The sequence below is a fragment of the Tiliqua scincoides genome, chromosome 2 (assembly GCF_035046505.1).
Source record: "Tiliqua scincoides isolate rTilSci1 chromosome 2, rTilSci1.hap2, whole genome shotgun sequence".
Lineage (NCBI taxonomy): Eukaryota > Metazoa > Chordata > Lepidosauria > Squamata > Scincidae > Tiliqua > Tiliqua scincoides.
Genome location: NC_089822.1, coordinates 94256294 through 94277005, shown reverse-complemented (window position 1 = coordinate 94277005; position 20712 = coordinate 94256294). Strand labels below are relative to the sequence as shown.

General features: G+C 40.8%; 1 protein-coding gene across 1 annotated transcript in view; it reads left to right on the top strand.

Annotated features, from left to right (window-relative positions):
- The window catches only part of HOOK3 (hook microtubule tethering protein 3), a 60080-nt gene that overhangs the window by 2617 nt on the left and 36751 nt on the right, over window positions 1-20712 (top strand). The window contains exons 2-3 of the mRNA XM_066613878.1: window positions 8615-8700; window positions 15223-15295. Of these exons, the coding sequence (XP_066469975.1) occupies window positions 8615-8700; window positions 15223-15295 (159 nt within the window). The remainder of the gene's footprint in view (window positions 1-8614; window positions 8701-15222; window positions 15296-20712) is intronic.

The following is a 20712-nucleotide window of genomic DNA, read 5'->3' as shown; positions in this document are numbered from 1 at the left end:
GCTGCTTTGGGAGAAAATGAGCCCAACATATATAGCGATCCTTAATATAGTCATTGCCAATCTTATCTGTATGCTTTCAACCAGATGTGATGAATGAAGTTGAGGTCCACACCTGGCTTTCTGTGTTTCTGTGCATGTGTGGCCATGTTGAAAAACTTGCATGTACTAAGTCTTCAACATATATACCAGTTCTGTTCAGGAAATTGGAATGTACATACCTAAAAACATCCAGGTCTTGCCAGTCAATGTTGTCAGGTCTGCATGAAAGCAAAACAAAGGATGTACTGCACCTGCATGTAAGCATCACTAGACCATAACTTGGGAAACTAGTATACAGTATAGTACAGTATTGTACTTCTGAAGATAACTTTCCCAATGTGAGAAAGAAATCTTTGAGAAACTACTCAAAGATGTGCATCAAGATTGTTTACACCTTGCTGGTGAAATTTTCTTGATTATTACTTCAATCCAGAAATCTGTCGTATTTGGACTTAAGGTGGTTTAGATGTGTTCACTTCAATTAGGTTATTGAAAAGCAAATGCAGTTGCATAAGACATCACTATTTTTACTCAAGTTGTCAGTTTTTCCTAGGATCAACTTGAGGATCGTCTGTGGAAACTAGAAAGGCAAATCAATTGCACAGTTAACTACCAGAGGCCCATTGATATCAAACCATGTAGACATAATCAATTTTCTCTCAATTCTGTTCATATCTACACCACAATGTTTTATTTCGATGGTAACCTGATAAGTAAGTCACTACTTTGTAATTGTAGGAGCTTTACAGTGTAATCCTATACAGTACATGTTTACAAAGTAGTAAATTCCACTATGTTCAGTAGTAGGCATGTGTAGGATTGTAGTATTATGTTGCAGTTGTCTTATTTATTTAGGCTATCAAGTTACCAAGTTTGTTGTTACCATTAGTAGGACTTTACTAGGTTGTTAAGGAAAGGTTAAAGAGTGGGGAATAGTTCATTGTTAAATCACATGGTTTGTATGTAGAACAATGTTTCCGAAACAATAGAACCCCTTGTGCACTGGACCCAATGTGATGTTCCCAGTAGCACTGCAGTGCCTTATTGGGAGGCCCTGGAGGTGTCTTCTGGATCACACTGGGCTTTTGACCTACTCTGCTGGCCTCCACAGACCACAGAATGGCCCACAGAAGTGACCAGAAGTGACTTTTGTTTTGTAGACGCAACTTCCTATTTGACCCCATCATACACGGGGTCGCAACCCATCACATGTGAGGTTGCTACCCACAGTTTGCAAAAGCTAGAGGAACTGTTTTTACCAGAGGAAGAACTGGAACAAACCAAAAAGGGAACCCCACGTGTGCATAGGCAAATAGGAAAAATCACTACGCAGAAATGCAGGCTGGGAGCTATGAAAGATATATGCAGCATTTTTGAGGAGTTGAATTGCTTCTCCCTCATTTGCCTCTGTGAGGTGCATTATACTTGCACCTCTGATGGAGTGAAAGTTTCAGGTGGGTGTTTGCATACATAGAGTGATTGATAGTATATCTGCAATGAGAATTCTGAAGGCAACCGGCTTTGTGAGTAGTTAGCTCTTTCACCATAGTTCCCATAATCATAGTTCCCATAGTTCCCCCTTACTATGCTTTTTTTTATCAGCTACAGTGCAAGCCGATGTATCCTATATGTGCCACTGATTTCATTGCATTAAAACAGCATAACTTTCAAGGAAGGAGACTAATAAGCACTGTGACTCCAGTTCATTTGCCATTTATTTAAACAAGTCTGATTGCGTTGTTGTGGAAAGGGAGAGAAAAGCAGCAATTTGTAAACAAGTCCTGTCCTCATGCTACTTTATCCCAGGCATCCTCTACTACAGCTTGAAGTGGAGAGGAAAGGAAGTATTGTCCCCAAGTCCCTCTGAGCACCCCTGAAGCACAATAAAACTGTGGGGACCGTTCCCACCTCCATTCCAACTCCAAAATGTGTGCACTACTCTTCCAAGGATCTTGGCACAAAAATATATCCCAGCCCTTTTTTTCAGCTTAAGAGGCAGGGTTGGGATCATAGGCACAACTGAACTAGGGTTCTAGGCACTTGCAGCAAACAATGCAGCTATGGGGATAATGCTTCCTCCCCAGGAGAGTGGTACAGAGAAATGTCTTTGGTCTTGCTCTGTTTGTCCCAGACCTCGCCACTACACTTTAAAAATGCCTGGCCCCTTGGGGGCAGCATCTTTATAACATCAGGTTTTGATTTGTCTGCCAAGGCAAACCAAAATTTGTGGACACTTAGATATTTAAATGTCTTATACTGCTTCTGAAATATGCTTGTTGTTGGACTCTGGTGAATCTTCATTGACTTAATGCTGCTGCAGGGCAACTATTGGGAATGCTTTGCAATCTTATCTTGATGCATAGTCGGTCAATTTAAGAAGGAGCTGTTCATCAATCCTAGAGGCTGTTATGGAACACTTATTTGAAAATATTCATAATATAGAATTATATACTTGTAAGTTCTAGTTTAGCTATGTTTACAGAATACAACACTATAAGGTTTAAATAACTTTAAAATATCTTAAAGTTTAGTTCTCATTTAGTTTTTAAATTGATTGGAGAAAATGTTTATAGGCCTGCCGCAAGGAAGTCAGACTAATTTCATACAGTGGGCTGAATAGCATTCATGGCACCTGCTGAGGGCCGAAATGGTGTCATTAAGCAGGAATTGCTGAGGTGTCACTGCTAAAAGGGTGGTCCACATGATAATTGGGCTCTCCCAACATCTCTGCTGTGTCTCCCTTTCCCACCCCTCTTGGTCTGCCCCTTTCCCGTACTGTCCCTCACTTTCTGAGGTCTTCTGTATCTCCCTCCCAGGATCTTGGCAGAAGCAGCACTGCTGAAATGGTGGTGCTGGGAGAGCTCAATTATCACATAGGCCACCCTTTCAGCAGTGATGCCTCAACAGAAGTGGTGCTACTGAAAAGGTGACCTGCATGATAATTGGTCTCTCCCAGTGCTGCCTTTTCAGCAGTGTCTTTTCTTTTGATTTGTCACTTCACAACTCAGCAGCTGATGGTGTTGCTGGGAGAGTCATGGGGGTAATCATGGGGGGGGGAAGAGCTTCTTCAGGCCTTATACAGCACATGAGACATATTTGACACATCAGCAGACAGCATTTAGTAACTCGTAGGAAAAAGAGAAGTATTTTTCTTCTCATATTCTTTGCTGGATAGCTAAGGAAATGTCATGATAGGAAGTTTTTGCAGCATGTTTCTGTTGTGTGTCATTCTGTCCTTGCCACAACTGTTCCCAAGCGCTTGTCAATTGATCAGTTTTGAATATTTTTCTTGTTTTACTGAGAAGCCTTGTGGTGGAATTATGGGCTGCAATCCAGGGAGGATGCCATGCATGTTCAGTAGAGTTTTCTTCTGAATGGCATATGTCTCCCTTTGTGCTTGCCAGTTACATGCTTCTGCAATAAAACAAAGTGCTTTTGCATGCTGAGCGTTGAGGGGCTTGCTTGTCAAGGAGAATAAAGAAAAAAGGCCCCTTATGCACTGCAAATAAGAACATAAGAAGAGCCCTGCTGGATCAGGCCAACGGCCCATCTAGTCCAGCTGCTGGTATCTCACAGTGGCCCATCAAATGCTTCAGGGAGCACAAAAGACAACAGACACAACCTATGTTCCTGCATTTGGCAATCAGAGGCAGCCTTCCTCTAAGAGGCAAAGAGAGCAAGAGCATTCATAATGGGAGTTGCTGGGCCCAGGTATTCTTTCCTACATAGAGCTGTTCAGTCCTAAGGTGGCAAATTTATGCCACATAAAACTTTTTCCTTCAAAGTTGTGTAGCCATATCAAATTCTGAGCAGTTTTGTAGATATTGAAAGTGAACAACTGAAGGCAAATTTTAAGTTTGCAGTTTTGCTTTTTTGTTTACTTGTAAAAAATGGACAGGGGAGAATTGCTCTTCCAAAGTGCCAAAAGCTATTTTTGATTATTTAAGCAAGAAATACATTCAACTTGCACTTAGATGCTTGTAAACTTTTCATGTTCTCCCAAGCTCAATAACCTGTTTGGGAACATCTGGTTGAGAACCAATCCACCTGGTTAGGGTGGATTAAGTGATCAGTGGTTCAACAGGCTTGTTCAGTTGAAAGTCTTTCTGTGCGAAACAATTTAGCATCTGGGTGTACATGAACAGGCTGTAATTAGTCCTCCCATACTTTTCCAGGGTGTTAGCTTCCTATTTTATTAAGGCATTCTTTTGAATATTTTATATTCTCCACGGGTTTGGAAATGTTGCTTATAATTGCGGTTCAGAAACCCACAGGTACAGAATTCCTTGCTTTGTACTCATTCCTTCTCCTTACATAGATATTTCTCTTTTTCTAAGATGGGAAAGTTATTTTCAGTGTTGCTTGTTGGAAGTGGTTGCTTTCTGAGCAAGTTTTAATGCAAGCAACCTGTTAACATTTATGTGATAGGCCAACATGCCTCAGGTTTTGTGAATTCTCAGATGTACAACTGCCTGGCTTCCACTTCCTATGAAGCAGGAAGGAGACATCTAGTTATTCCAGCTGCTTCTCGTTGATTTGCTATATGATGATTTGGAGATCAAGCCGAGTTGCTGAGAGTAGGGCTGCATAAATCCCTTGCTAGCCTGCCAATGGCAGATGCCCTTCCCTGTCTGGTTAGTGCCTGTTGCTTGAGTTCTCTCTGAATGGTAAAAATAACTGTAGGTGTACCCACCTTTTCTTTGGATTTTGCCCTAAGTTACACTGCAATATTTTATTTCCTGTTGTAGCCTATTGTTTGGGTAACTCCTTTGTAATTGTATAGCATTAGTTTATTGTTGGCTTGGCATTGGGATAAAGAATCAACCCACATATTATTGATTTCTTCCATTGGCTCTTGTAGAACTCTTCTGGAACCTTAAGTATAAAGAGGAGGGATGCTGTTAGTCAGCACGGACCATCTTGAGCTAGATCAGTGTTTTCTCAAGGCTTGTCCTCTACCATACCACTTCACATGCTCTACCTATTTGAAATACCACTTGAAGTAACTGGTGATGACATCATTGCCAGTTACTTCTGAGTTGAGAGGCCAGATGTGAAATGACACCAGTAAGAGGCTCAGGGTTGACCTTTTCTGAGCATGGAAAAGCATGCTCTTCCATGCTCTACTTGGGAGCTTTGCCCACTGAGCTGAACATCCTACCACTGTTTGGTCGCATTCCTGGTGACGCTGTCAGGTGGCAGGTGTCCTGCAAGTACTACCAGACATCACCTTAAGTACCACTGGTGGTACCTGTACCACTGGTTGAGAAACACTGAGCTAGAAGGATTAATGGTCCACCAGCTTCCTATGCATGAGGCTTCCTCTGCAGAAGGGAGATGCTCTGCAAGTGTTGCTTTTGCCTGACATTTGCACGGGGGAGGAAGGGGCAAATAAATGCCTGTCTAGTAAGCTTAGACATTTGTGGACATTAAATTGGAAGACTCAATCCTATGCAGCCCAATCCTATGCATGTCTACTCAGAAGTCCCATTAGAGTTCCTAGGGGCTTACTCCTAGGAAAACTTTTGAGCTATAAATAGCTCAAAAATTTCTGCTTATTAACAAAAAAAGGTAGGACAGTATATATAAAGAATTATACAATGCATTCACTCATCTAATGCACAGGTTATATTTGAAGGTCAGAGTGTCAAACCAAAATCATGCATATTCAAAATTACCTTGAAAATAGTTTATCTGAAAAAAAAAACTGTCTCTTTAAAAATTACAAGAGGCAAACAGGAACTGAAACAGATTGAGGGAACAGCTTCATTCTGGTTCGCTCCAGAGTATGCATTTAGTAAGTGGAATGGTAAGGGTATGCATTTAGTAAGTAAGTAGCAGAATCTACTACACTATTTTAATTGTTTTTCTGGTGTGTGTGTGTGTGTGTGTGTGTGTTTTATTTCATGTGTAATTGAATTCGTGCAAGTCAACTATGTATAAGATGAGGGGCAACAATATGTAGTTTAGTTCCTTGCAATCAGTGCTGGGGAGTGCAACAAAAAAGCACTGTTCTCATAAAATTTATCAGTAACATTATTGTATCCATTTACTCAGTCAGATTGGACTTAAATATATGTGTATAGAAATGCTGCCTGAACATGTTTCACTGATTTTTTTTTTGCCCTTAAATATTAAATATTGCCCTTAAATATTTTTAGTTAACTACTTCTGGTTAATGGAAAAGCTTTTCAGATATTTATAGAACATGTAAAATTGACATGACATACTCTTAAAATTTAGTAACATATTTTTAAACTAAATATAAATTAACGAAGCATCCTTAATCAGCTCCAGGTTGATTTAGTGTGTCAAATTTTGAATCAAATACTTATTTTTCTAGAACAGTTTTCAAACTGTTCTCCAGAGCCCTTCACATTCCTAAAAGGAATCTCGGGGAGCCTCACCAATGCATGCACATAGTCTCAGAGATCCCCAGAGCACCAGCCCATGGGTGGAGTGGTGCGGGGCTGAACCCAACACCAAGTACTGGCAAAGAGCCAGGAGGAAAATGAGGAAAGGGAACTGTGAAGAGGAGAGGCCAGAGGGACAGATGAGCAAACTGGGCTGGGGCTGACCACTTATGGTGTGCTCATGGAGTCCCTAAAGGGATCTCAAGGAGATCCAGGACTCCTAGGAGCATACTTTGAGAAACAGTGTTCTAGAAAATCTACATCATTGAGTGTAATATATGAAATGTTTTGTTGGCTAGGAATTGCTATGTTTTATAAGGGGCACAATCTTTCACTAGTTTACAGTATTTGCTGGACCTGTGTTTGCTTACAGACAAATATTGGAAAATGAAGTGGAAAACTACAACCAGCATTGGATCAAAAGTGATTGCTCAATAGCTGTGAACTATTATGTTAGCTTTAATTGTTCAAGGACTGTGCAACCTTACTTTAAAGGCCCACTGCAGACATAATTTTTCTGGTCTCCTAAGTTCTATTCTCTTACAGAAGTTCTTCTACCCTTTCCATTGCTGGCTTAACCATGCTGTGGCATTGTATTTCCATTGGCACTAGTCATGGTTAATGCTAGTCAAGTTTGCTCTAGAACTAATTGCTTTCATAACTACATTTTGAAAACAGATTTGAATTGTGTTTCCAAACTCTTCTTGTGCAGGAATCAAGGTAGTGTTAACTATGGTTAGCAGTGACCATCATATTTTTCCTTTGCTGTGTAAACCACTTAGAGGATTTTTTGTTGAAAATCAGTGTATAAATATTCTCAATAATCATAATGCATAATATAAATTGGGTAAATAACCCCTGCTAATTGGGTAAGAGGCACTTTTTCAAGTGGGTTTTCCCTTTTTTTATCAGGAGGAGAGTAACTGGCCCATCTCACCCCAGCAGTGTCTATTCTGGTGGCTGTCTGCTGGTATTCTTTTGCATCTTTTTAGATTGTGAGCCCTTTTGGGACAGGGAGCCATTTAGTTATTTGATTTTTCTCTGTAAACCGCATTGTGAACTTTTAGTTGAAAAGCGGTATATAAATACTCTTAATAATACTGTTAATAATAAATTGTGGAATGGAAAGGGAACACATGAGCCCAAAGCATGTTCCAAATCTCACCAACACCAAAGGTTCTGGAATATGTTTTTCATAATTGGGGAAACAATTTTAAATTTAATATATTTATCTGGCTTTCAAGGATCTGTGTAGATCTTCATTTTTGTTGGGATAAAGTCAGGTGACCAGCTTTTCTTACTTATTTTCAGTCATCACTTGATGTGATTGACACAGGAACTATTGTGCTGTCTAGGAAAAATAGACCCCCAAGTGCTGGAAGGTGGAGTTCAAATGTAGACCAACTGACACAAAATTTATATTTAGTCATGATTTTATGAGATCTGTTCTGTAAGGTACCATGAACTTTCAAATACAATACAGCAGTGTTTCTCAAACTGTGAGTCATGAGCCAATTTCAGGTGGGTCCCCATTCATTTCAATATTTTATTTTTAATATATTAGACTTTATGCTACCATGGTATGTGATTACATGTGGGGAAATGTTACGGATCTGTTCTTCTAACAGGCTACTATGTATATGCTTTTAACAATGATAGTCAATGGGACTTGCTCCTGGGTAAGTGTGGGTAGGATTGCAACCTAGGATTGTTAAAAAAATGTTACTGCTTGATGACGTCATTTCTGGTCATGACATCAGTTCTGGTGGGTCTTGATAGATTCTCATTCTAAAAAGTGGGTCCCAGTGCTAAATGTGTGAGATCCACTGCAGTACAGTGTAGGTCTTATTCCAATAAATTCACAATTTAAGCTTATTAGAAGGTCAGAAGAGAGCAAGTTCCTGACACAGATGATAACCAAATCAGGACCTTTGTAGTTCATAGCTGTTGCCCTATGTCAGCTCTTCATATTTACATGTTTTGATACTAATTGATCTCCTTTTGTGCTTTGCAACTGAACTGTTTACTTTTCTCACTTCTCTATGCTTTATATTGTAGTTGAGCAATAGTAACCTTGTGTCACTTTGGAAATTTTCTTTTGTGCTGGTATATTGTAGTAGATTCAGGCTGACTAAATATGGGTGTTTTTTTCCCATCCTTAGATCCAGACATTCAATGTTGAAGCACCCTGCCAAACAGTGGAAGATCTAACTAATGGAGTTGTGATGGCCCAAGTGCTTCAAAAGATGTAAGAGAATTTTTAAAAAAATGTTAATGCACATCACTATCCAGAATTGTTTTATTACTCTGCTATGTTACATTGCAATTTTAAGCTCTTACTACTCAAGTGCTGCTAATGTGGGATTTTTTTATTTTTTAGTGAAAGCTTTTCTCAAACTTTTATTTGGAAACACAGAAAGTGATTATAAACTTTTGTGTTATTGGACCAAGACAAGACAAGAAACCTTTATTAGCATATTTAAAATACAAACAGTATAAAACAAAAGATAGGATGGACAGATGCTTGAATCAGACAGTTCCCCTCCAGCTTTAACCAACCAGATCTTACTACATAGGCTTAACCGTTTGTGACCATCATAGAGACACCTCTCTTGATTATCATATTTATATATTTAGCTACCACCACAGAAAGCTATTCATTTACCCCACTGAGTATGTAGACAATTTTATTCTGATCACTTCGACCCAAGACTGGACCAAACAAATATGTGATTTGAAAAAGTATAACCTAAGACTGAACTTTAATGAGCTGACTATAGAGGAAATGTACTGAACTGTAATAATTTTGGTTTAATAGTTAGCGAAGTAACAATGCTTGATTGTCTCTTAGCCTAATCATATGCCTGTCTATTTAGAAGTAAATCCCATGAAATCTAATTGCACTGACTCCCAAGTCAGTATTTAACTTTTGCAGCCTTATAGCCAGATTCTAGTGGCCTCTTATTTATTGAGTTTTATGATGGTGTACTGAGTAACATATATAAACAAAGAGAACAGGTCTCTAGAGAAGCAAATACATGTGGACACTCGTTATTCATGAGGGTTCCCTTCCTGAAACCCTCGCGAATACTGAATTTCGCATGAAACAAAGTTGCATGAAATTTGGGGTCCTCCGAGCTCTGATTGTGTCCAAAGTCTTCCTCCAGTCACATCTGAAGCTGTTTTGAGGCCCATGGAGGCCGCTCACAGCTTCCATGGATCTCAAAATGGCCTCTGGAGGTCCTGGAAGGGCACTTCCAGTTTTCGTGCAAAATCCGTAAGTGCCCTGCTAGGTCTTACAGAGGCCATTTTGAGGCCCCTGAAAGCCTCAGAGGCCACTTCTCCAGAGGTGACTGGGGCACAGTGACTGGAGCCTCTGGAGGCTCTTTTGAGGCCCTTGGAGGTCATGTGCAGCCTTCACAGGCCTCAAAATGGTCTCTGGAGATCCTAGAAGGGCACTTCGGATTTTCAGGTGGTGCAATGGAACAGTAAGCACCACACGTGTGTGGGAGGGCTTTTTCCATTAGAACTAGCCTGCTAGCTGGGGTTTAGAGAGCTGTGCTTTAAAGTATCAAGGCTTGGGAGGAGGCAGGGGAAGTGTTGCAGTCATAGAAAGGCATCATAGCAGAAAGGTGTTAGACCAGGGGTGTCAAACTCATTTCATATAGCAGGCCAAATAGCTTTCATGATGCCTGCTGAGGGCTGGAAATGACTTCATTAAGGAGGAAGTAATATCTAAGCAGATGTTGGCTAGGAATAAGCACTTTTTTCTCAAGTAGGAACTCACCAGCTGCAAAAGACAGAAGAAAATAAGCAAATCTTGATAAAATCACTTTGCAGCTCAACAGCTGCTTGGGAGAGCCCAGTTATAATGGGGCCAGATAAAGAGTTTCCGAGGGCTGCATTAGTTTGCCATAGTTTGACAACCCCACGTTAGACTATAATCCTCAGGCTGTATGTATGGGGCACACTGGTATGCCATGAGAAATAACATTAAGTAATGAAGGGCTCTTGACCCTGAAGCACCCCTTCAGAGGGAAGATTGTCCACTACATCTCTGTGAGTTGCTGCTCTGGCCTTTCTACTTAGGAAGGGCACACTGATCAAAGGCTGGTCAAAGTGTTCCATTCTTGACTTGGGTAGAAAAACTGGGGTGAATTTCTTTGAGGACAAGTAGCTTTACTTCTGTACTCTTTGAAAGTAAACCTTTTCAGGCGTGAGTGACGTGTCCATCAGATTTTAATTTCTGACCTTTGCAAATTGCTGGGTTAGACCTTCATAAGAAAATAAAATTTAAGTGAAAATCTGAATGCTCCAGCCATCTTTTCTGGCAATCCTAAAAACATACACTGTAAGAGCTTTGTTACCCTGCATCCATGGGGACGTCTGGGAGTTGGTTAACCAGATACGCCAGTTAACAAAGCTTTTATTTAACAATGTCCCCACCTGCCAGTCCTCTCCACCTGCAGGGCTTGGTCTGCAGTGCTGCTCCTTCCTCCCTCACAAGGGCCCTCTCTGCTCCCTATGCAAGGCCCTTGTGAGGAAGGAAGGAAACTGAAGCAGTATCACAAATTTAAGTCCTGTCTGATAAAAAGGGATGAGGCTGGCAGGCAGGTGGGCAACTTTGTTAACTAGCAAACTCAGCTGAACTGGCATCTCTGCCATTTTGAAAGGAGATTCCAGTTAACTGAATGTGCAAGTTTATAAAGTGCAGTTAGAGCTAGCTTTTACTGTACATTACATGGATTAAGTGCCCCTGAAATCAGTGAGGCTTAATTCCATGCAAAGTTTGGATTTTACTTCTAAAAATTTGGGCATAAGAAGCTATGTCAAAGTGTGTTGATAAGACATTTTGTGGTGCATATTCATAATTTTCAAAAAGAATGTGAATATTTTTGATGAATTCTGGAATTAGTACATTTAAAATACTTTTAGAGTACAGGTACAGCCTATTTATACAAGGATTTTTTATACAAGGATTTGACTCAACACGAATGGCCACTGCAAATGAGAAGGAATGTGTTGATCCCTGGAGAAGGGGAAAAATGCATCCCTTTAAAATCAGTTTAAAAAACTGAACAGTCCTTTAACAATAGCCTTGTTAATGAGAGGGGGGGCAGCTGGCTGACAATCCATCAATCCTTCTGTCTCCAGGCGACCCCTCCCTTCCCCCTGAAAGAAAGGTCACTTTGTATTGGTGAAGGGAGGGGCTGAGTGAAGCTCCTTTGTAAGTGCTTGGAGGACGACTGATTGATGGATTGTCTTCTTAATGAGTCTTATCTTACATCACAAAGGTCAGCAAGGCTGTTTTTCAATCACTAGAGCAAAGAAACTTTGTTTTTTAAATTGATTTGCTATAGTGCATTTTTTGCCATCCACGTGAGTGCTTGGAATGGAACCCACGCAAATAATGAGGCTCAACCTGTATTCTAAACAAATTTTAATCATTTAGATAATGTATCACTGAATAGTTAAGTTGTCATTTTATCAATTTACCTGTCAAAAATAATGTTGATTTATTATGAGAAGCATACAGAGCAACATTCTCCTAGAAGCTATGTGAATGCAAGTCACCTTCCCTGCCTGCTGATCCCTGTCAAAGCCCCTCCCCCCACCAAGTCTCCACTGATAGTCAAGGGAACCCTTGGTAGCAGCATAGTACATGGGGAGTTACAGAAGGAGGGGAGTAGCCGTTCTTCTCTTGGCTTCTGGATATTCCTCCTTCTTTAACAACCTGCCCCACATTCCATGCCACTGCTGAATGTCTCCTCACCCATAGCAACAACTTTTTAGGTGGTTCAGGAGGAACAGGTAAGGGAGGTGGATTTTACAGCTTCTGTGATCATGACACTTGGGATGCTACCTGGTATCTTTAAAGTAATGCCATTTGAAAATTGCTCAGTGTCCCATTTTTCTAATGGTTAGTCTTGAGTTGCAGTGATGCTTCATGTACTAGACAAGAACAGTCTATTTCTAGGAGGAAATGGAGAAAATGGTATCGGGAGAAATCCATCTCTTTTGTGAAACAGTATATAGAAGCAGTCTGTGTCCAGCTGGATGTCTGAAATGAGTAATATTTATGGATTTTTTAAAAATAAATTTTCTAAACTGCATTTTTATTCAAAGAATACACAAAGAATATATTCTAATAACCAACAGACGAGATGTCTTTTTAGTGAATTAATTTCATAGAGGCAGTGAGACTGTGGCCTGACTGCTTATTTTCCAAGTTTGGTCACTTGCATCTCCTGCTGCTGAGGGGAGCAAGGGAAGAGCAGTAGTGGAAATCAGTGAGACAGTTCCGGAGGCACAATTCTGTATGAAAACTTGGTCATTAGATTTCCTAATGCATTCCACAGAATTAGTGTAGCAATCTGAGCTTCTTTAAATCCTGAAAGGGAGATTGGCAAGGGTATGTCAATTTTTTGAAGCTTATTTAGGTAGACCATAGCTGCGATACAAGGACATATGCAAGCGGGATCTGAAGGCCTTAGGAGTGGACCTCAATAAGTGGGAAACCCTGGTCTCTGAGTGGCCTGCTTGGAGCAGGCATGGCCTTTCCCAGTTTGAAAGGCATGGCCTTTCCCAGTTTGAAGAGACACTTGGCCAACAGTCTGAGGCAAAGAGGCAAAGACGGAAGGCCCATAGCCAGGGAGACAGACCAGGGACAGACTGCACTTGCTCCCAGTGTGGAAGGGATTGTCACTCCCGAATTGGCCTTTTCAGCCACACTAGACGCTGTTCCAGAACCACCTTTCAGAGCGCGATACCATATCTTTCGAGACTGAAGGTTGCCAACAACGATTTAGGAGTAAATTTTGGATTGCTAAAGGAGCCAAGCATGCTTTGAGTAATTGCTACAATTCCATAGAGAAGCAACTCAGTTCAGTTTTGTAAGTGTGTTTAAATTAAAATGAAGTCAGACTATTTTTATTAAGTTACGTACAGGTGAACACATATCTGCAGATTCAGTTACCCCTGGTTCTCTGTGGCCCCCTCATGCCCACTACCTTAGTTTTCTTCTTACTGGTGGCGCCTAGGCGTGTGTGCTCTGTTTTCTTTGTTTTCTTTGAAAGGGGTTGATCAAGTTGTTAAAAGTAGTTTTTTTCTAGTATGGACATATCAACATTTAAAGTAGAAGTTGAGTAGTTTTGTTGGAAGTGACTCTCTAACTTATATGGTCTTTATGCAAAAATGTAGTGGTTGTATTTAATCATGTACCATATGTGACTTTTTTACTTTTGCTCTTTGAAGTGCTGACATGCATGCCATATCAGAAATTTATTTTGCAACACCTTTAAGTTTCAAAAGCCTCTTTGCCATGTAGCATGGAGACAGCTGTTCAAGACATTAGTATCTAAAGCCCCATTGTAGTCGCAGGACTAGTTTCATGGTTCTTTGTACCAAGCCCATCATTTTAGATCTGTAAGATTATTGAAATTGGAAAGTTTGAAGGTACTGTATTTGTGTAAACTTTTAAAATGCTGTCCACAATTAGCAGAATACAGCAGGAGGGTTTTGGAGGTGAAAAAGGCATGCTACTTTCTCTCTCTCTTTCTCTTTAAATTTATGTGTTGCCCTTCAAATAAGTTGAATGTATTTCTGAATCTCAGTATGTTTAGGTCAGTAGTTCTCAGGCTTTCTAGCATCTGAAACTGAGTGTCTTTTCATATCATTTAATTTGAGGAACTCTTGCATGTCCTCTGTGTGTGGTAGATAATTCTAGTTTTCTGGAACATACCCTCAGTCATGTAGGGTGCTGACCCAATCATTATCACTCACTCACCCATGTTGAGTTTAAAGTTGTGCTTTAAAGTGTCCAATGTAACTATGCATTGCAGGAAAAATTGATAATTTTAAGCAAACTGTCTTTCAGTGAAACTTATCCATATTGCTGATAATCTTCTGAGAAATCCTTGGGATTCCTTGGAGCACAGTTTGAAAAAACTGTTGTATTCCACAGTTCCTGTATTACTGGTTATTTAGGATGAAGTATTAAATTTTTGAAACTCTGTTCGCGTTTGGCAAGCATAATATGTATTCTGGACAAATAAAAACAAAATAGCAAATAGTTTGCTATTTTGCCTGACCCTCATAATGCCTTTTAAAGGCATAAAAACGTCACTTCAGTTTTACAATATTACTTCCATTCTGAGGTCTGCAGAGGCTGGGGGTGGACACGCATGGCCTCTGCGGGGCTCAGAAGAGCCTCTGGAGGTGAGGGGAGTGCAGTGCAGTGTCCCCAGTTTCTGTGGTGCCTGGAATGGAACCCCCACACATACTGGAGTACGCCTGTAATACAGTGGGTCCTCTTTATATGCATATTTGAAACCCATGGTTTGACCCATCGCAGTTTCTGAACCCATAGCTGGAGGACCCACTGAGGATCTCCTGCATGCGACCAGAACCTTATTCCAGTCACATCTGGGAGGCTTTGTGAGGCCTTCCACACATGGCCTCTATAGACCTCAGAGCAGCTCCTTATGCAACCAGAAAAAGGTTTTCGTTTCATCCAGAGGCCTCATTAGACCACAACCTGCAGATTTAATTATCCACAGGTTTCAGTATCCACGGGGGTCCAGGAATAGATCCCCTGCAGATACCGAGGTCAAACATGTAAATTAAAATTGGATTGCTATGGCCTATGGCTGGTGCATAAAAAGTGTTTACAGTAATTCTAAACAAAAAGCTGTAATTGATGGTGATATAGAATTTGTGTGTGTGTGTGGTTTAGAAAAGCATTAAATATGTTTTGCTTTTGTCTTTCCAGAGATCCAACATATTTTGATGAAAATTGGTTAAACAGAATTAAAACGGAAGTGGGAGACAATTGGAGACTGAAGGTATTCCCATTTTTAACAATATTACAGTTTGTAAATTGAAGTGTTGTGTGCATGTGGTAGCCTCCCCATCCCAGAGGTTCAGGGTAGTTTGTAGATGGAAAAAATATTAACAAAATGTCAACTAAAGACCTAACCAATTTTAAATGAGTAATAACATTTAAATCTCCTTCGCTTTGGAGATCTCTAGTGTTTACCACTTTGTATGCCATGTGTTCTATGACAATAATTAATTGTTCTATGGTGGTTCATGGTCATCCAATCGTTGTGCTTAAAAAACAAACAGGATTTTATTAAACTGGCATTGGGGTAAGAAAGAAACCAGTGAGACTGAGCAGAGAAAAATGAAACAGTTTCCTCCATTGTATTAGGGGGAGGAGTCTGCAAAACTCCCAACTTGTTGAAAACTAATTTAATTATACAATAGTTATTTTGTGTTGATGGAGAAGTGATGTATCTATCATCTACTAATATTTTTTTCAATGTGTATCTTCGGGAGCCCTTGAGTTGGGGGGGGGAATATACAAAAGTGTTATCACAGAGGTTTTTTCAGGGTCATTGAAGGAAATACCTGGGTTATCCAGTGACCCCTAATTTTACCACAGTTGTGTATAGTGTATACCATTAATTCTTCATACAATTTAATATTTTTTCACATTTAACTGGACTCATGATCTGGAAGAGGGGTGTGCAAACCCTGGCCCATGGGCCATTTGTGGCCCACGGGGACCCCCAATCCAACCCACAGGGAGCCTCCAGGCTCTAGTGAGCCTGTGGCCTGTCTGAGACTATGGGAGCCCACGCTGGCCCACAACTTATGTCTCCATGTGTTTCTGGCTTGGTCTGTATGTTTTCACTGTGCAAGAAGTGTATGGCAAACAATTCATAGTTCTCATGTGGTTCTACATGCCTGTATTATAGTTATGTGTATTATAAATAAGCTCAGTAAAATTCCATATAAGTTCCATCTCTAATGTATTCATTTATGTAAATTTATTCAAATTTGAAATGTAAATTAATTCTTTTTTTCCCTGGCCCCCAACACAGTGTCAGAGAGATGATGTGGCACTCCTGCCAAAAAGTTTGCCCATCCAGTTCTGGAATGATTTTTTCTTTTCCTGTTCAACTTTTGAGTCCTAAAGAAAAATTTAGCAAACATATTTCTAAAAATGGGGGTGTCCTTTCAGGTGAGGCCTTGGTTTATGCTGTGTCAGTATGTCAGTTCCACAAGGGGAGTTCCACCTTCTAGGTGCTTGTGAAGCCTACCTATGTACCTGGCCAGGCACACTATGCACTTCTCATTCGAACTGTGGCCAACAGGCAAAGAACAGAAAAGGGGAGGGGTTGGCCCTTCTTCTCAGGTTAATGTTACCCTTTCTGCTGCAGCCCTTTCCCCAGGCTTGGGCTGCTGAACACTCTGTGTGGAGACCACCCTTCAGAAATGTAGCCTGGGGTAAAGATCTCCAGGGATATTGCATGCCCCAGGTCACTTGCTGAGCTATATACTCCATCCATCCCTAGTAGGGATGGAATGGGAACACATTGGCCCTTCCCCCACGAGGTGATGGGTTGGGTTGTGGCCTCATGTTGAACCTCAGCTCAGACAATAATTATGCTTTCCAGTGATGCCTGCTTCTCCTGGGAGCCATGTATATGCAACCTCCTGATTTTAGAAATGGGTTATGTCAGAATGCCAGATGCAAGGGAGGGCACCAGGATGCAGGTCTCTTGCTATCTTGTGTGCTCCCTGGGGCATTTGGTGGGCCACTGTGAGATACAGGAAGCTGGACTAGATGGGCCTATGACCTGATCCAGCGGGGCTTTTCTTATGGTCTTATGTCCCTCTTCTTACTTTTCTTTTTGCCTGTTCCCAGGTTCTTCCTAGTCCTCTTAAGTCCCCTCTCTCAGGCTCTATTGACTCTTCCTTCCTTCTTGCTGGTTCTTCTTGATCTTCTCACCTCCTCCCCACTTCTGCTCCTGTGTTCCTCTCTGGTCTCCTCTCCTCTGGCTCCTTCTTTCTCTTTGGCTTTAATGGACTCAGCCCATTTCTGCTCATTCAGTTATTTGCTGCAGGGCACTGAGTGGGCAGTGGCTGGTGACATCACTGGATCACAGGAAGACCTGTATGAGTTGCCCCCCTGATGATTGGCAGTAGAGTGCCCCCTCCCTGTTGCCAGGTGTGCCTCATGGGACATTCAAAATACAAACAATGATTTCCTAATAGCCTGTTCTGGTGAAAAGGGATGACCTTGGTCTACCACAACCTGAAAGTAGCCGCCTCAACTAACTAGTTGCTCACAAGGAGAACAATTCCATAGGAAAAAGATTGAATTAATCCTCTTTATGTTTACAGTACATGTTTGCAGAAGGCAAAAATCAAAATTGCGTTCCATTAGAGTCTTTTCTGTGTAACCTGCTGATTTGGAGGTAACATAGGAGCTACTGTGCTGAATGCCAGACTCCTCCTGGCTAGCAAAAATCAAGCAATGAGAAGGAACTGCTATGCACATTATGTTCATTTTTCCACTTTATTGATTTCATGGTCTCAAAAGCTTTTGCTGAAATTCATGCTTAATTGCTTCATGGTGGTAATCATAATACATTTTTGTTTGCTTCTATATATAATCTGGCCTTGTGATTCATGGCTGATCTATTCAGTTCTTGACTTGATTCTTGTTTACAAGCAATAAATGTTTCTGTCCTTGTAAGACATAATGAATGTACAACTTGAAAGGAAAGTGACATTGATAGAATAAGTTACTATGCATCAGTTTCCAAATGAAAGTGCCCAAACCTTCAGATAGACGTTTGTGTGCTTTATTTATCCAGGAGAAGAACTCACATTCGAGAATTATGTGAGAGTTAAGAAAAGTAGAGAATTGTATGAATTATTTTCATAGAGAATAAAGACATATGTAATATGATTAAAACATTGCTGCATAATTTCAGTTCTTGAACAATATTTTAAATTAACAAATTTCTTGAAAGATTCATAGCCAAAAATTCCCAATTTTTATTCATGCTTGTGGCAAGAACAAACTGCAACAAGCTTTGGGTTCCTGAGTAAGGTCGAAGATTAGATGCTCTGCACCTGTTTTTCAGGGAACCACAGTTTTGTCATTTCATCTAGAGGTGGCAGTCAGAACCAAATTGCACGTCACATTAAACATATTGTTGGCTCTGATGTGCTTAGCTTTTCTTTGCTAAATAGCAGGTTGCAGATTGCTGTGGCTCACCTTTATAATAAAAGGCCATCGTTTTATTGCTGCATCTAGATTGTGCCATTTTGTCCAAATACTGATGGTGCACCATCTGAGATGTTAAATACATTGTTCTCATTGGGTACTATTGCTGAAGCTACATAAACTTTTGTTATGATCTTCTGTTGCTCCAGACCTCAACCTAACTGGTGGAAACCTTTTTGTTTGTTTTTTGTTTTCCTTTGTTCAGTTTAGAAAGTATTTGTCAGAAATATTTTTTTGGTTCATGCTCAATACTTGCCTTTTCAAGTGTTGGATGCTGCAATGTGCTACTTGAGATGGAAAAATATCTATACTTTCTCAGTAAATCATATCTTATCACTGAGCTGCTGCTGTTGAATTTTGTTTAATCCCGTGAATCTGGAAATGATACCTCACAACCTGTGGTGTTCTCAGTTCATATTTGACTGTATTTGCTCTATGCTGTAATGTGTGTTCACTTCAAGTCTGAGCTTGAAAATTTGCACAATATATGAAGCATTTATGAGGTGTCTCACAAATGGTGTTGAATCCCTTAGGTCTTTGCCAGAAGTGTAATTCTTGGAGTTACCTTTTAAGGAATTTGGGGAAGAGATCAAACAGAAGGAGTTTATACTGACTAATGAGAAAATAAAAAGAATTTGGAGGTGGAGGTATAACCCTTTGACAGCTTGTTTCAGGTTACAGAAAGCATGAAGTCAAATGACTTGTTTGGGATGGTCCAAATAATTTCAAAAATGGAATGGAGGGGAGGAAGAAAACATTTAAGTTTATACGAGGGTCGCCCAGAAAGTAATGCACCACATTTTTTTCTTCAACAATTATTTACTGAACACAGTGAAACTTACACACAAGAAAGAATGATGTTTCTTCTACACTCACTATTTTTCCACGTAATCTCCGTCCAGTTCTATGGCCCTCCTCCAGCGAGACACAAGGGCATGTATGCCCTGTCAGTACCACTCCTTGTTCTGGTTACAAAGCCATTTCTGCACTGTGCGAATCACCTCTTTGTCATCCTCAAAATGTCTTCTGCGAATGGCATCCTTTAATGGCCCAAACAAGTGGAAGTCTGAGGGAGCTAGGTCAGGGCTGTAGGGTGGATGGGGTAACACAGTCCAACCCTGTTTAGTGATGTGTTCCGAAGTCCTCAAACTTGTGTGAGGCCGAGCGTTATCATGTTGAATCAAACATTCACCTGGGTTGCTATGGCGCCAAAATCGCTGGAAGTGCTTCTTGAGTTTGGTTAATGTCTTCATATAAGCTTCAGAATTAATGGTGCTGCCTCTTGGCATCACATCAATGAGTATGACGCCCTCACAGTCCCAAAACACAGTGATCATGACCTAACCGGCGGAAGCAGTTGCTTTGAATTTTTTCTTCTGTGGAGATTGAGGATGACACCATTCCATCGACTGTCGTTTTGTTTCGGGCTCAAAATGGTGAACCCAGGTTTCATCACCTGTCACAATCCTGGACAAGAACGCTTCCCCCTCATCTTCAAAACGTTTCAGCAACTCAGAAGAAATGTTTTTTCTGAGAGATTTGTGGTCCACCGCAAGACGGCGCGGAACCAATCGTGCACACACTTTTGAGTAATCAAGAGCACGGATGATTGCATCCACACTTCCTTTGCTGATTGACAGCTTCAGTGCCAACTGCCTAGTCGTTATGCGTCGGTCCTCGCGAATGAGCACATCAGCAAGCTGCGTCTTGTCAGGTGTGACAGCCATGGATGGCCGCCCCAAACGCTGCAAATCTTGGAGCTCTGCCGAACCGCCTTCTAATGGCCTCACCCTCTGTGCCCAGCGACTAACCGTACTTCTGTTGACTGCAGATTCTCCATAAACTGTACACAAACGTTTGTGAATGTTCCCAACAGTTTCTTTCTCCGCAGTGAGAAATTCAATGACGACCCGCTGCTTGTAACGTACATCACTTACAGACGCCATTTCGAAACACTGCTGCAGCTACGCTATCTGTCTGAAGAAACCAAAAATTTGTGTGCGCACTCCTGAAAATTCAAATAATGTATATCTAAAGTTTCGCATTTGTACCATTACTGTAGGCTGAGAAAAAAAATGTGGTGCATTATTTTCTGGGCGACCCTCGTACTAAGACTGTGAACCAGATGCTCATTTAGGCATGTCTAATGGCATGCATGAGCACCGAAGTTCTTTG